The sequence below is a fragment of the Anarrhichthys ocellatus genome, unplaced genomic scaffold (assembly GCF_004355925.1).
Source record: "Anarrhichthys ocellatus isolate YVR2014 unplaced genomic scaffold, GSC_Weel_1.0 scaffold120, whole genome shotgun sequence".
NCBI classification, from domain to species: domain Eukaryota; kingdom Metazoa; phylum Chordata; class Actinopteri; order Perciformes; family Anarhichadidae; genus Anarrhichthys; species Anarrhichthys ocellatus.
Genome location: NW_022280150.1, coordinates 152,584 through 168,646, shown reverse-complemented (window position 1 = coordinate 168,646; position 16,063 = coordinate 152,584). Strand labels below are relative to the sequence as shown.

At 40.6% G+C, this 16,063-nt stretch overlaps 1 protein-coding gene across 2 annotated transcripts in view; it reads right to left on the bottom strand.

Annotated features, from left to right (window-relative positions):
• cpne9 (copine family member IX) overlaps positions 1–16,063 on the bottom strand; it is a 75,553-nt gene that overhangs the window by 26,071 nt on the left and 33,419 nt on the right. For both annotated transcript variants that reach the window (XM_031876929.1, XM_031876930.1), the window contains 2 exons: positions 1,928–1,991; positions 218–321 (listed from right to left, as the gene is read on the bottom strand). In XM_031876929.1, the coding sequence (XP_031732789.1) occupies positions 218–321; positions 1,928–1,991 (168 nt within the window). The remainder of the gene's footprint in view (positions 1–217; positions 322–1,927; positions 1,992–16,063) is intronic.

Here is a 16,063-nt window from a genome sequence, read left to right as displayed (position 1 = left end):
TTTTCTTCTTAAAACTGGAGGGTGTGTGTGCAATTGAAGGAGGCTCAAATATTGATTTGAAACTCTTGACAAATATGGGAAAAGCTCTCTAATGTTGCATGCACCTTTTTAAACGGCCCTTAAATCAGGCTTCAGTCATATTTATTTAAACATCAAATCTGTTCCTGTCTGTTCAGAGTGCCTTATCTGGTCATATCTGAATGGTGCTCAGACTCACGTTCCGTCCTCATTACTCCGGTAGAAAACAAGGAAGGGGTCCGACTTGCCAAAAAAGTCTTTTTTGTCCAGCTTGTTGGCACACAACTGCATGGTGGCAATATCCTGAGAGAGAAGAAGCAGTTTTTAGTGGAACATCAATTAAAAAAAAAAATCATGTCTAAGTCAGCAATTTGTTGTCTTTGCAAAAATATTTCCTGCCGTTAAAGGAACAGGTTATTCGTGGAACTGAGACCCCTTCAGAATGCAAAGTAATTGGTAAAAGCTCACGCTTAACAACAATGCAACCATGGATCTGAATCCCAAACACCAGTGTTCGGATAGGCTTGATAACCGATGCATACATAGACTGCAGTGATTTCAATACGTTTCTTTTAAATTACACATTTTACGAGTGGGAGAAACAGATTTTATTATGGGCTGTCTGTAACATAGTCAAAGGGAATGGCTTCATACATATGGATGCATGGTCGCAGCAGTTAATGAGAAACTATTTTATTCCTGCCTCTGTATTAAAATGCCTGGGATAAGAAAGGAAGGAACCAAGGATGGAAGGGGAGATAGGTGGATGGATGGATGGATTGCCCTTAATGAGGCAATCCAGTAGGAAGGCAACCTGGGAAACCTATGCTCGTCATAGGGTTTGTCAGCCTAGACACGCACGCACTCACACACACATACACAGCACACTTATCAAAATTTCTGAAGAGCATTTGGATCTTGTCAAGAACAACACCTCCCAGAGAAATTATGATGAACACAACCAGGATAGGCCTGTTCACGTAATGGTCTCTGGAGCACACACACACACGCACACAACCTTGTACTTCTAACTTTATGAGGACAATCATTGACACAATGCATTTCGTAGCACATTACCCTCAAACATGCCTTTAAGGGGTCTGTCTCTGGCCAAGATGTCCTCACTTCCCAAAAATGTCCTCATTCTGAAGATCTAAGCCTCCAACCCTCTCTTTCACACACACACACACACACACACACACACACACACACACGCACACACACACGCACACACACACACATACATACTTTCCTACATCCCCAACGGTGGACAGTGCTACTCCATCCAAGTGAGGACAACTGTTTTTGGTCATTTTACTATAATGTACTTCTCCCAGAATATTACTGCAAATGTGCTTTATAATTTGCTTTAAAGAAATTGCCATTCCACAATGACTGATAATTATTATCAATATTTAAAAAATGATCTATGATACAAATATTACCAGAAAAACACACACGCATATACACAGAGGGAATTCTCTGTCTGTATCTGACTGCCTGATTGGTAGTAATATATTATTGCGGCAGGGGAATGGAAACATTGGAAGAGAAAACTCACTTTCTTTATTGCTGGAAACCATCTTGACAGTTAATTTTAATCATATTTAGAGAGTCTGAGAAACTCAACATACATTATTTATCAGCGCTCAACAAGCCTGAAAAGCTGAACTTGAAGTTGGGGTCCCAATGATGGGACATTTTTTTGTTACATTTCATGATTTATCATTGAAAGATTGGCCCATTATGAAACCCTTTCTGTGTATTGGTGTGTGGGTGTGTTTGTAGGGGGGATTGCAAGCCATATAACAACAGTATCAGGGCAAATAAAACATGCAGACTATATGAAAATGTTCCAACAACACTGTGTTGTGTGCATGTTCGAGACAGTGTGTGTGTGTGCACTGACCCTGCAGTTACTGAGCTCCTCTGCAGCAAAGATAATGACTCCACACTTCTTCCCTGGAATCCCACTGAGGGCGAGAGTAGAGAGAGAAAGACAGAGAGAAAGACTGAGAAAGCAGGTAATTGTGGCATGTCATGAATAATACAATTGCCAAGCAGATTCATAGCTACAAGCTGTTATTGAGATAGGTGACAGCCCAGCATGCAGATTGTCATATTTCCAATTTGCATACCTGCATTTACTTTTCTGAAAATGGCGAAGTTGAGTCCTGTTCAATTTCCTAACTTGTTTTTAACATTCACATTTAACTAAAAAAAGTAAAAGCCCAACTCACCTCACATAAATCCTGTCGATCTTAAGCATATTTTGGACACACCCTTCCAAACACATATCAGGCCTGTTACCTCTCACAACGTGGATTCAAAGAGATTTCAGTGTGTGTTTAAATGGCTACCAGGGTAATTGGTCTGAGCACAAATGCTGGCAGCCAACCATGACAACAATCGAATTTGGCCACTGAGGAGCTCCACTGGAGCAGATGGAGGTATAGTGCCTTGCTTAAGGGCACCTCAGAGGTGGTAACAGGAGCACCCCGCGTACAGATTCAAATCTTTCCAGTCCAGCATATCAAACCAACAACTGAGACAGAGGGTGTGCTGAGTTGGTGTAAGAAATAGGATATTTACGTATTTAAGTAATGAATTTTAAAGCAACCCTGTAATGTAGATTAGATAGCTGTGCAGCTGGCGTTTGTTTACTGTTTGCCACCGCCATATTGGGTTCCGGGTAAAAGCCCACTGTCAGGCTTGAACATGCCTTTTTTATGCTGTGCAGGGGGATGTGACAACAAAAAAGGAGAGCCAAATATTTCATATTTGATACCTAAATAAGTAAACGGACATCAGAAATTGTTTGCAGCAATTAAGAGGGCAGAGGTGCCACTGGCCGAAAGCAGTCGTCTGTGCAGTAAATATTTTATCTTAGGTCCCATCGGAATATAATGTAACATTAGCTAGCCTTAGTGTTAGCCTGTTAAATTGCCAAAGGTGCTAACTGAACTGGCTTAAATTCTTAACTTAGAATGTGGTGAAAAATGAGTGATGGCCTATTAGTGCCCCTGCCATGCATAAACATACCTGTTATCTTGCATACAATACTGAACTATTAAAATAATGGACAGATTCATGTTTTTTGGTCGAGTTACAAAACGATCCATTTTCGCTCATAACAATGTCCATATATACTTGGCATAATAATATACTGGCCTCAGTAGTTGGCTGTTGTGGATAAGAGCTGCAGTGGAATGTCAGGAATATCTTGCAAAAATGATTGCACAAGGATTCGTGGGTGAAGTACATGTCGTTGTTTTTAAATTTTTTTTTTTATTATTTTTTTACAACGGTATCTTCTTTTCAAATAATATTGCAGCGTCCTTGTGTTTGGGATCTTAGTCAGCTGGGGACTGAATAGGCTCTCTGTCAATCACGGGGAACCTGACAGAGCCAGCATGTAAGATGCGGCCTCATGATTGGCACAGCAGCGATAGGGGCGGGTCCTCCTCTTTGTGTGCAGGAGGCTTGGTGGGACAGGTCCAGGCTAGTCTCACACTGTGAGTGAACCGGTGCCCAGCTTGAGAGAGCTCCTGTGTGTCGCTGAATGTGTGCATTTCTGACTGAAAGATAACATCTTCTGCCTCCCATTTATCCATTCACTACAATATGTTGGATTAATGTGTATTTAAAGACATTTAAATCTGTGAAAAAAAAATTGGGGGAAAAACATATGAAAAATTGTCTAATCAACCAAAAATGTCACGACCCCCCTGCAGTACCTCCGAAGACCCCCTAGGGGTCACGGACCCCCTGTTGAAGACCTCTGCTGTAGACCATTCACAGTTGTAAACCTACACATTCTAATTGTGTCCCAGTTTGTTTCCTGTTGACTTTAGTTGACAGGAAGTAATCATGGACCCAAGCTGTTGCAATTCTATTGAAACAGTCTGAATGGTTCACATAATATGTGAGCTACCAGTTAACGTTAACTCGGTGCTTTCTTTTTTTTTGTCAATGACATGTATGAGACTTTCCAAACAATAAAGCAACCAGAGTGAATATCATTTCATTAGACACGGTTTCTAATCATAACAACCAGTTTATGTGTCGATCAATGTGAACTCTAGCATAGCACGCCAGGTACCGAGGCCAGTTGCACGACGGCGTTCGTTGTTTGTTTTTTTCCGATGTATCTGGGACTTCCACAACATGTGCAAAGCAGCAATAGTGGTTATTTCACCCATGATACATGATGGAAAGAAATGCTCTAAACCGTCTGTTCTCCATATCTACATGGAGGTAAGCCCCTCCTTCTCTCTGGAGTGAATTTCACCGCGGCGTCGTTTGCGTTTATTTGCGTCACTCGCTGGAGGCTTTGAGTTTGGTGTTAACACAGCACTAGAGCAAGGTGAAATGTCTGCTGTAAAAGGGCCTATTGCATTAAGGAAGCAGGAATGTGTTGCCTGCATGCTCGTGGACGTGCTTGTGTACGAAATACAAAACAAAACAGGACCGGCTTACAAAACCTCCATGTACAAAAACTCCAGGTAGTTTTAATGATACATAAAGGAAACAAATAAGGTCTCTGAAGTGATTCAGAGTTTCACCTCTATTGGAGGTTTAATGAAAAACAAAGGAAAGAATATGGTTTTAATCAAATCAAGTGGCTTTATTGAGCAGGATACAATCTAATAAAACGAGTGATGTAATAGAGGGAAGTGTTAAAGCTGGAATCCTTTCAAAAGTAGCAGTTGGTGTGATTTTTTTAAATGTATAACTGCATTTAATCTTATTAGGCCATGTTGTTTTGGTATGCAATATTCAATATTACTAATGTTCCAAATCAGAGGAATGACTCACACACAAGAACAGAAATGTCTGCATCCGTTCCATCACATTTTCTACGATGTATTCAAGGTCAAAGCTTGTAAAGGTTGTGTTTTTTTCCCCCTTTTCTTTCGTTTCCCTCCCATTTAAACTCAAATTAATTTCAAGTCCTGAGCCGGAAACTGACTGCGGTCAAAGAAGAATTCACTGAACCGTGAAATGTGGGAGGAATTGAACAGAAAATATGGAGTGGATGTCTTAAAGAGTAGACTGAGTGGAAAAGGAAAGGAGGAACGGATTGGGAGAGAGAAAAGAAACAAGGGGCTTTGTGACAGTTGGGGCACAAAAGGGCCAAGCCTCGCTGCTGCCTCATCATACTTTACGAAAATGAAAGATGAGATTAAAGAGATGAAGGACTAGGAGGAGGAGAAGGGAGGTGAGAGAGAGGAAGAAAAATAAATAACACATGAATGAAAGAGGCTTGACAGACAGATGAGTAATGTGAAATGCCGCCTTTGACATGTTAGCAACAGTTGCACACTCAACAGAACATAGGTTACTTAAACTTTTGATACGTCACAGTAATATACATATATTAGGTGGGTTTCCATAAGATGGGCTGGAACAAAAATAGAAACTTAGCACTAGAACACTTGTTGTCACAAGGTGCTTTCATGTGCTGGTGCCAGGCTCCAACATCTGAGCACTGAGTATCTAAGACAAGATATCTTTGATTTCTTAAATTGATGCTTCTAAGACTTGTGATTGACAGACTCACGGCCACACTCATTAGTTTATCTTCAAGCCTCTGAACACCCACACAGGTGGTGTTTTCAGTTAATCTGACTGATCAGACAACTTGTCAGGACTGTGTGAGCATGCTTAGACTCAAACGCAGACTGGCCAATCATAGCGTAGCATTGACCAGCTTTGTTTTGTGGATTTGGAGCCATTGTCATGGTGGAACGTTGTGTAATAATGATACTAGTTTTCTAGCGTCACGTAAAAACCTGATGAGCTAACATTAGCAGAGTACGTTAGCACATCATTAACTAGCGGTAGCGCTTCTATGCTACGCTAACTACTGAAGGTTGACTGAATGTATTTTTATGATAGTAACAGTCACTAAAGACCTACACATTTACAGGAACAGTGTTGTTCCTTAATTTCATTGTCGTCAGTCTTGATCTCCAGGTGATGTGGTGGTTCACTGTTACACTGTGATCTGTAGCTTTAGCTTTCATCTTTTTAGCCTGTTTTCACTGCTGAGTCAGTTTGACATCCTGGATATATCCTTAATACAAATATTGTAGACCCTTCTGTTTGCTTGTCTCTAGGACTCTTGGCTATTTATTTCCAAAAATGTCAGAATGATTCTTCAGGAAGTGCAGTTAGTGGCAGTGTGGGCTACATGGAAACGTAGCTCTGACCAATTTGACGGAGTAGCAGTGGTGGGCGGGGTTTAGCCACGGGGCCAATTGACTGACAGCCTCTTGATTCTCCAGTTAGCTTTGTTGAACCTATTGGGGTGGGACAAATTACACCTTTATAATTCTTATTGGTCGATAAAGATTTGTGAGTTATAAATTCCTATCAAAGCTCCGGACCACCATCAACCTGAGCAGAGGTCTAACAACTGAAAACACCAGAGGCCTTAACATTCAATTTAAAAAATCATTCTTAAATCAACTTTAACAACTGTATTTTAATGAGTAATGTAATGTTTTTATGCAGTTCCACTTGGATTGTATTACATTGTGCAGATTCTTGTACTATTACGTTCCGGTCTCTCTGTGCTAACTGCAGTATTATTGTAAGATTATAGTTCAAACTGGACAGTGCAGCAATAAATACAGCACCAACAACTGTACATATTCATTTCAGTGGCTATTCTTTCATTGAATCCTTCCGTGAGGTCAGCTAACCGCGCAGGTGATATACTTTGGTTAGCTAGCATTTAAGAAGAAAACAAAGCTTTGAAGTCCTTAACTTCGCGTTAATGTTATCATCTGGATGCTTCCATTTTCTGGGATTTACATTTTTTTTAACTTTTCAACCCCAACCCTGTTTTATTGCATTATCAACACCGTTACCCCAAATTTACCAGTAGGTGTTTTATTGATACCCAGTAAATAAGTACACTGCAATATATGCACCGTAATCTAAAGCTCACTAGAGCTGTAGATGGCAACCGAAAGTAATCATATCGGGGCAATTTGGCACCGTCAATGTATGTCCATGTGAAGTGTTTGTTTTTGCCATTGACATTGTGGAAAGAGTCTTGCTGAGACAACAGTTGAAATGCAACTGCCAGCCGGGCAGAGTTTGTTGTGTTAATAGTCCAGAAAGCGTAGCTCAGTGTTATCTAAAGGATTCTCAATGTCATGGCTGAATAGTTAGATGATTTCGACAATGTGGATGAAGTCTTTGAGCTGGCACTGATCTAAAGCAGTTTCATGTAACGGCGCGACAACAGCATCTTGTCATCATAAACTTGTCGTTTGTGTCCCTGAACTGTTGTGCTTTCCATCACCATTGGTTTTTACTCAGCGGGCACAACATCTGCCATCAAAACTTAAGCTCAAAGAACAGAGAGAAACTAGAACCATGTGTTCTTTTTAAAAGGGAATTGTGAGACATCCATTCGTTTCCACATCTAACAGCACAGTGACAGCTAAGTCAAATTGTTATGCATGCTCACAATGTGTCTCGTCCTTGATATCCACACATATAAACACACATAAACACATCACACATGAATGCACATGTGCAAATTTCTGTAAAATAGGAATATTTGCTTTGAATTCATGGACACAGCACACGTTACGGCATTAAACAACTGTGCAGCGCACGCCATCTCAATGTCGATTTGTAATTCAGTTCAGTTTGATTTGAATAATCTCACGAGTATGAAAGCAAGACTGAATAAAAGTCCTCCGCTTTTGCAATTTTCATTATAAGTAATTATTCTCTTTCATAGTGGCCCTCTTTGTGCCTTTTGGGGAGTCATTTTGTCTCATTTTCATCTGCCGTCTTGTGCCGCAGCGGTACCCAAATTCCACTTTTTAGAAAAGGGGGGCAGAGGCAAAGCCAGGAGGCAGAGCCGCCGTCCACTAACCCGGAATATTTCAGCCGCGTCTCAGTCACGATGAAGAAGAATGTAGAATCACAGCCCCACCGAGGGACCATTGACACCAACTTACTTAGCTTTAACACAAGAGAGAGAGCAGAAGGAGCAAGACAACTGACAGAGGGTGAGAGGAAAAGAAGGAAAAACGAAGCCACCATGTAAGTAAAATTGATTCAAGGACACAGAGGCAAGAGGGAGAGAGGGGCGACAAGAAAGTCTGTCAGATGCTCTCACCTCGTCTTCCATGACGTAGTTTTTAAAAATCGATGGATCCTCTCACTCATGCTGCCCGCCAGCTGTGGCAGAGCAGCTACAGCGGGAGAATTATTTATGAATTTATCTGCACAGTCTGTCCAACTGCAGGCTCGCTCGCCAGCCACCCCACATACTGGACACTAACTACAGGATAATAATGTCACGCTGCTCTTCTGATAAATATTGAAAGTATTTAGCGTGTTCTGTTTCGCATCATGAAATGCGTACAGGGGCCACGGAGACTTGTTAGAGCTCTGTTTTCAAGAGGTTTTTACATCGCTGTGGGACCCAAGGTAAGTTCAAGTTACAATGTAGGTTTCTACACAGACTCAATTAGAAAAAGAAAAAAAACAATAAAGACCCGGGTATATTTTTGAAGTCTTGCTAAGAGTCAAAGTTCTTACTCCTGGGACCGGTATGAAGAAAGGCATATATGTTCATCTGTCTCCAGAGCTGGATGTGTGTGTACAGTTTGATCCTACCGCACTTGACAGAGGTATTCTTTAGTTCACAGCCTTCTTACTGCTGGCAACAGGTTCTCTATCTTGTGGGCTTTCTCTGCAATCTTTGATGTCGTCTCTCAAATCTCCACGGTGTGGCTCTGCGATCTCCTCCGAAGTCCCAGAGTCTCTTAAGAGGTTTCCAACTCAAAAAAAACCTGACCTATGAATAAGGTCAAGATAAAATGACCTTTATGCTGATTCTATGAGCATTCCTGTCCATAGAGTAAAGCTTATGAAATCAACTTTACACTTCTGTTGTTCAACATAGGCAGTTAACTCTGATCTCACAACAACAAGTTTTATCCCAAACCAACCAAAATAATAGTAGTTTAGAGGGCTACTACTTTTAGCAAAAACTCAATTGCAGTGAAGTACATGATAGAAAACACCAATAACAAGCTAAATGTAGTCACTGCTGCATCTTGTAAAATATAAAATTCTCAAAAAAACACTAACAGTGAAATTCACTAACAAGCTACATCTTAGCCAGCAGCTGAGCTACACTCATTGACACAAATAGTGCAAAGAGTGCATCAAACATAATGAACAACAATCTTTTTAGTACACCATAATGGTAGGAAATGTCTGCTTATCAGCAGTTTTTTAAAAATCTTAAACCCTTTTTTCTTGTATTTATGTTTATGTAACACTTTTAGCATTATCAAATGTGATTTTACATGACACTTAATAGCGCTGCAGCTAGTGGACTTTTTGATAGCTAATGTTTCTAGCATAACTCAATGGAGTTGACCATAGGGAAAATTAGCATCACGGCTAGCGGACATATTCTTTAGTTAGCTATCATGACGTGGTAAATTAGCTTGGAAAATGGCGTCAGGCTGCTGTGCACCGACTACACACTGTGGTATTATAATGCCAACATTAAGTATGAATTAACACATGTCAACACAACAGTAGTGGACAATCGGGAGGTGGGCTAAAGCATTGTATTGGCTGAAGTGAAAGTAAACATAGACTTATTGTGGCTATTTGTCAAGCTTGTTAACAAAACATCGTCTTTGCATTCGTTAAACTATCTAGAACATAAACATGTGTATTATATGATTCTGTCTATATCAATAGATTTTAGTTTTTACTGCTGATTTAGCTACTCTGGACTACATATGCAAAATACCATCAAAGTGGGGCAGCTGTGAGCTATTTCATGAGCTGTAAACAGCTCACGGGAAACACAACAGGCTGAGCCGCCATCTGCTATTAATGAAGTGAAATGAAGAGTAGTCTCTTGACAGAGCACTGGTTAACCTCGGGGTCTCAGCTACCATTTGAAAGGTTCACGGAGTGCCATGCATGGGCATATTGGCCTCTTTTTTTTTTGTTTTGGGAAGCTACCCAACAGTAATTTCTCAGGCCAGGATCTGTGACTCAGGCGTGATCAAACATGGAAGGCTCAGTGTGCAAATATTTTATTCTGACCAAACAATGCAGAATGTGATTTCACTGATTAGCTCGGTGCGGTGAGAGATTATTCCCTCTGCTTGTTTGTGGATTCAGGTATGACAGCAATAAAAATCTCCTGACCTGAAGTTTAAAACCTGTTCCTGTTGTTATACCTCACTTTTGTTACAAAGCAAATGTACTTAACTAACGCCACCTACATCAGTTAAGTAGCAAACATAGTTATTTTACATAAGAATCAGACTTCCTCCAAACTACAATCTTTTCTGTTGCATTTCTGTTGCATGAACAGGTTCTGCTTTGAAGGAGCTCGTGCAACGCACTGATTGCTTGTGTCACTCGTGTAGGAGCATGCACGAAAAATGAAATATTATATATGAAATTGTCACAAAATGCAATCTATTTGTTTTGTGTACAGGGGACACGAATTGTCCTTATTTTTCATGTCGCTCGGAACAACTTTTTTTTTTCAGGACATATATATATATAGAAAAAATCCCCACACAATATCTGTAGCTAATCAAACACCATCACCAGATACTCTATAAGCTAAAATAAAGCTAATTTCTTCCTCTCAACATTCAGTGATCATCTCCGGCATCAAGTTGCAAAAATGTATGGTTGGATGACTTTACTGCTACTACCAGTCTCACTAATGAAGCTATAGCAAAAGATCAACCGCGAAGGTCAGCTCACCTTGGATTTCGTCTTTAAAACAGCTTATTCCACATTCTCCCTGTGCTTAGCCCCTAACCACTAAACTCATTGATTATGCATTTTATTCAGTCAGTGCAACTCCCCTCTTATCTCTGTTACTCCCAAATCAGTTATCTGTTTGTAACTCTTTTTCCAAGGCCCCTCTTGAACCAATTATGAACTCCTTGCCAAAATGTATAAGCACTATATCCTCATTATCAGATCTTTAAATGTGCTGCAATGCTCCCCCTCCAGCACACCACCACTGAAACCTTTAAAGTTCCCTATGGCGTTTTCTTGTAAACAAGCATGCCTTCACTAAGTGTTACTCACGTATTAGGTTTCTTATATGACCTTCCTCAATAAATATTTGCAAAGACGATTGTTGATATATTTCGAATTCTGCATTGTTTACCAGCAAGTCAGCCTGGTCCCACTCCCAGGTCATCAAATACGATGGACAAGGCATCCTTTGAGACGCACTGGGCTTTCAACTATCTCCAATGTAAACACATCTGCGTAATTATTAGGCGATCAGAGCAACTGATGTAGTATATAAAGCGAGAACGTCCGCTAAGGGCTGGTGGGAGCGCTGGTGGATGGGACAAACAAACACAGGACTTTTACTTAGGGGACTGGCGTCCATGTCCTAAAGTTGAGAGATTTTTACTGACGCCGTAATGTCATGTGACGCTACGCCACTGAGTCGTCTGTATTTTAAGTTACGTGACAAGGATACTTATTTTAAGCCAAACTGTGATGTTTTTTCTAACCTTAACTTTTTTTGTTACGGTTTTGTTGACAAAACCTAACCGCCACTGTTTCACAACGTTAACCATGTGTTTCATTATTAACCGCCACCGTTTCACAACGTTAACCATGTGTTACATTATTAACCGCCACCGTTTCACAACGTTAACCATGTGTTTCATTGTTAACCGCCACCGTTTCACAACGTTAACCATGTGTTACAACATTAACCACCACCATTTTACAACATTAATGATGTGTTACATTGTTAACCGGCACTGTTTTACAACGTTAACCATGTGTTACAACGTTAACCACCCTCATTTCACGATGTTAACCATGTGTTACAATGTAACGGCCACAGTTTCACGACTTCAATCATGTGTTACCACTTTAACTGCCCTTGTTTCACAAGGTTAACCATGTGTTAAAATGTTAACCATCACCATTTCACAACGTTAACCGTGTCTTACAACGTTAACCGCCACAGTTTAACAAAGTTAATCATATGTTCGCGGCATTAAACGTCACCATTTTACAACGTTAGCCATATGTTACAACCTTAACCGCCACAGTTTGGCCACTTTGACCATATGTTACAATGTTTATAGCTACTGTTTCACAACATTTACCATGTGTTACAACATGAACCACCACAGTTTGACAAAGTTAGCCCTGTGTTACAACATTGATCGCCATTGTTTCGCAACATTAACCATGTCTTACAATGTTAACTGCTACAGTTTCAAAACGTTAACCATGGGCAAACCTTCTCTGTCAAGGTACAACACAAAAGGCTGCCCCTTGGATCATTGCAGCAACAAATATGGATGAGATTGTGAGCTAACGTATTTTTCTTCACAGCCATAATTCAAATGGTCATGAAACTAATTCTGTGACCTTGATGAAAATGACAGCCCTGCAACTATTGCTACCACTATTAGGCCACTAATAATATTACCTTCAGCAAAAGCCAAAATGTGTTCCGCACATGTGAATTAAATGAGATCAGGTGTGTCCACCGAGACAGCCAGTGTGCACCTCACACCAGTCACCTCACATGGAGCTCTGTTCAATAAGCAGTGTAGCGTTACATGCCTGGATGTGACCAAACGTCAGCTGGAACAAGCTGTGGCAGAAAACATCACCTTAACCTGAATCTGACATCAGTACACAGGAGGAGAAAGGACCTTGTTACCTTGTGCATGTCACGCTGGACATCTGCATGGACAAACAAAGACACGTTTGAGATGCGTTTTACATCCTGAGAGAGACTTTTTGAATGGGAATTGCATGGCACACGCAAAGGGTCCGTAAGTCTCAATGCAGGACTGAGGGATACTTTGGATTGACACAATGGGATTGACTATGTGGTTTCGCTGGCCTTCGTTCTCCTGTGTATGCAGCTGGCACAGACAGACACACAGCTGTGCACAGCACTTCTGAAACAAGCCTCCGAATACACAAAATCCGAAATGCAAGCTAACCATTTGAGGTCAATGCTTTACCTTAACCATTCAATGTCAATGTATAACCTTAACCATTCCAGTTCAATACGCAACCTTACATATTCCAGGTCAATGCATAACCTTGACCATTCCAGGTCAATGGATAACGTAGACCATTCCAATGTCTAATCTTAACCATTGGAGGTCAATACCTCACCTCAACTAGTGGATTACCTCCTAGACTGTGTAACAGCAACTCCTGCAGAGTCTCATTATCTTGTATATGTTGCAAGGCAACGAAGTTTTTAAAAGTCAGTCCAAAGTGTATCTGTTGTAATGAGTCAGCACTGAAAGTGTTCATAAAGTGTAACCTACGGTCATTTCTGATTGCTAGTGTATAAGAAAGTGTCTCCCCCGTCTTTCGGCAACAGATGGAAAACTAAAACATCTGTCAAGCTGCCAAGAATCACAGCAGTCAGAGATGATGCCGACCTCGTAATGAAGATTGCTAATCTCCAGAGAAAATTATTCCCACCACTTCCAAGAGTGAGACCATGTGGAATTTAATGTTTCATTTTACTAGATAAAGGATAGTGGTGCAGAGCTGCCCCATGCCACAGACAACCTGTGGGGCCCCTGCTGTAAATGCACACCAATGGAAACACGTTGACATATTTTTCTATGTCTGTTGTCAGACAACAGAACAAGTATGGACTTTGATTGCAGCATTTAAATACCATGCTTACAGACAAATAATAGTCAATGACAGCAGCTTTCATTACATTGTATAACAACAGAGAAGGTTAGAAGAACCAAAAGGTCGTCATTCAATTAAGGCAAGAAGCCATCGGATACAACATCTAAATGAGCTGCAAGTGTGTGTTTAAGCTTGTAAAACTCAAAAGAAATGTATAAAAGTGGCTGCTGAGAAACAGGTGCCTAGCTTCTGAAATATTTGCAGTGGACATTGTGGGAGCCAGAGAGAAGCGCTTTAAGTGCTGCATATCGTCACCATTATTTTGATACTTATTTTATTTCTGGCTTTGATTTGATTTGTATTTTGATTTGACACTGTTAATTGCAGATAAGGAAAAGTACACAATACAAAGCAATATTGTAGTTTGACACATACTTGGGCAAATAATGGCATTACCAAATAATTACAACAAAAGCACATAAAAAAATTATTAAAATCCAACGGCCAAATGTATTACGCTCTCTTTGCAAAAGCTTTCTCCCCAATCCTTCCTAATGATCTTATCAAAAAGCTCTGTCTTTGCAGTCCATATCCTTTGTTGTCGCAACAAGTGGTGTTGCTAACAGATTGATGTATTCGGGACTGTTGCAGAACAACATTGTGTGGGTATTTGCCAAGATGCTCGAAGCTGGCAAGCATGAATCTAGCTCTGGGCTGATTTCTGCATGCTCAAACAGAGCCAAATTGCAAACATATCTTTGGTTTGCAAGATAAAGTAACAGCTAATTCTTGTGCAGGATTCATCTGCTGTGGAGGTTGATTTATTTTTCACTGGGGACATTGGAACTAATAAAAAAATAGTTCCCTATTCTATACATATTCTTTACACTTGGTAATACACTGCAAGAACTGGATAAGGGTGGTATTTGCTGAGGCTCAACTCCAACAGGTGCCAAGAATACCTATATTTTAATCACATTTGCAGGAGTGGCAAGATTAAATGTCATGTATTTGACTTTCATCCTGATAAAGGTTAATGTTCCCTACAGAAGAACAGCAGCAGAAGTGTTTTGCTATCGTGCCTGTCACAGCAGAGTAATCCAGATGAGACCTGAACCGCCATACCAGATGGCAGGTGGCGCTTCTGTGGGACGCAGACCACAGGGGACAGACAATGACATCACTGCTTTGTGTGTCTGTGTGAGGCAGAGAGACAGATAGTTAGAGAGGAATAGAGAGAGATTTCAAATGAATTTGAATGTAGAGATTGGAATTTTACTCCGAAAAATAAAATCCAAACTTCACCGATGTCAAAAAATAAACCCCATTCAGTCTTTTGCTAGGTATCTGGCAAACCTACTGGCGTCTGAAAACAACTTCATTATAAATCAAACATACGGTAAATGTTAATTGGTGACCATGAAATCCATGACCTTTTAAGATCAGTAGGTCGGACAACTAGCTTCTATAGTAGATAGCTATAGCCAAGTTTTTTTAAGCTTGACTTCCAGCTCAGCTAAGTCAAAAACCTTGATAACTTCACATAATTGTATAATCAATGACACAACAGCAGCTGGCAAAGAAAGGGAAATATACCGTAAAAATACAGTGAAAACGTTTCTGCAGGAAGCTCCCTAATGAACCCTTTGTTCAGCATCTGTTTGGCCGTCACAGCTTTTTTGCCCATGTATAAAGACTTGGTTACGCAATTAAGGTGTCCCTTCTCTCATTAATAAAAAAATGTGTATCGACAAATGTCGACCTCATGGCGATGCTGAGAGGGAAAGTCACGAGAATTCATCCTCTCTGGAGTCTGAGAAATGGTACTAAATTGAGCAGATTTTGAGATTTTATGCTGGATCAATTTGACCTGCGGGTGATACTACAGGAAGTCAGGGGATCTCACCAAAGTCATCGTCTCTCCACCATGAATAACTGTACCACATTTGAATCATATTCAACCAATAGTCTGGGCCATAGTGGTGGACGGTCCTCCTGAGAGATAGACATAAACAACCCTAGAACCATGCCACTAGCATGGCTAAAAATCCAATGCTGTCCTTGATTTGCAACACTGCCAACAATAGCCTCATTCAGCCAAGGGATATGACAACATTTCTGACAATAGTGCACATTGCCATATTGCCCAACCACAGTTATTTCTAAAATACACCCGAGTGGACACCTCCCTTCAATCACTGAGGTGACCAAAGAAAATCTGGGACCTCGTGCACAGCTAAATACAGCATTTTCTAATAATGTGTCCCTACCTGTCTGTTTGTATCACAGTGTGTTGCAACACGATGATATGACATCTGCAGATGCCTCCTCCAGCTCAGTAGCACAACACTGGCCTGCAATC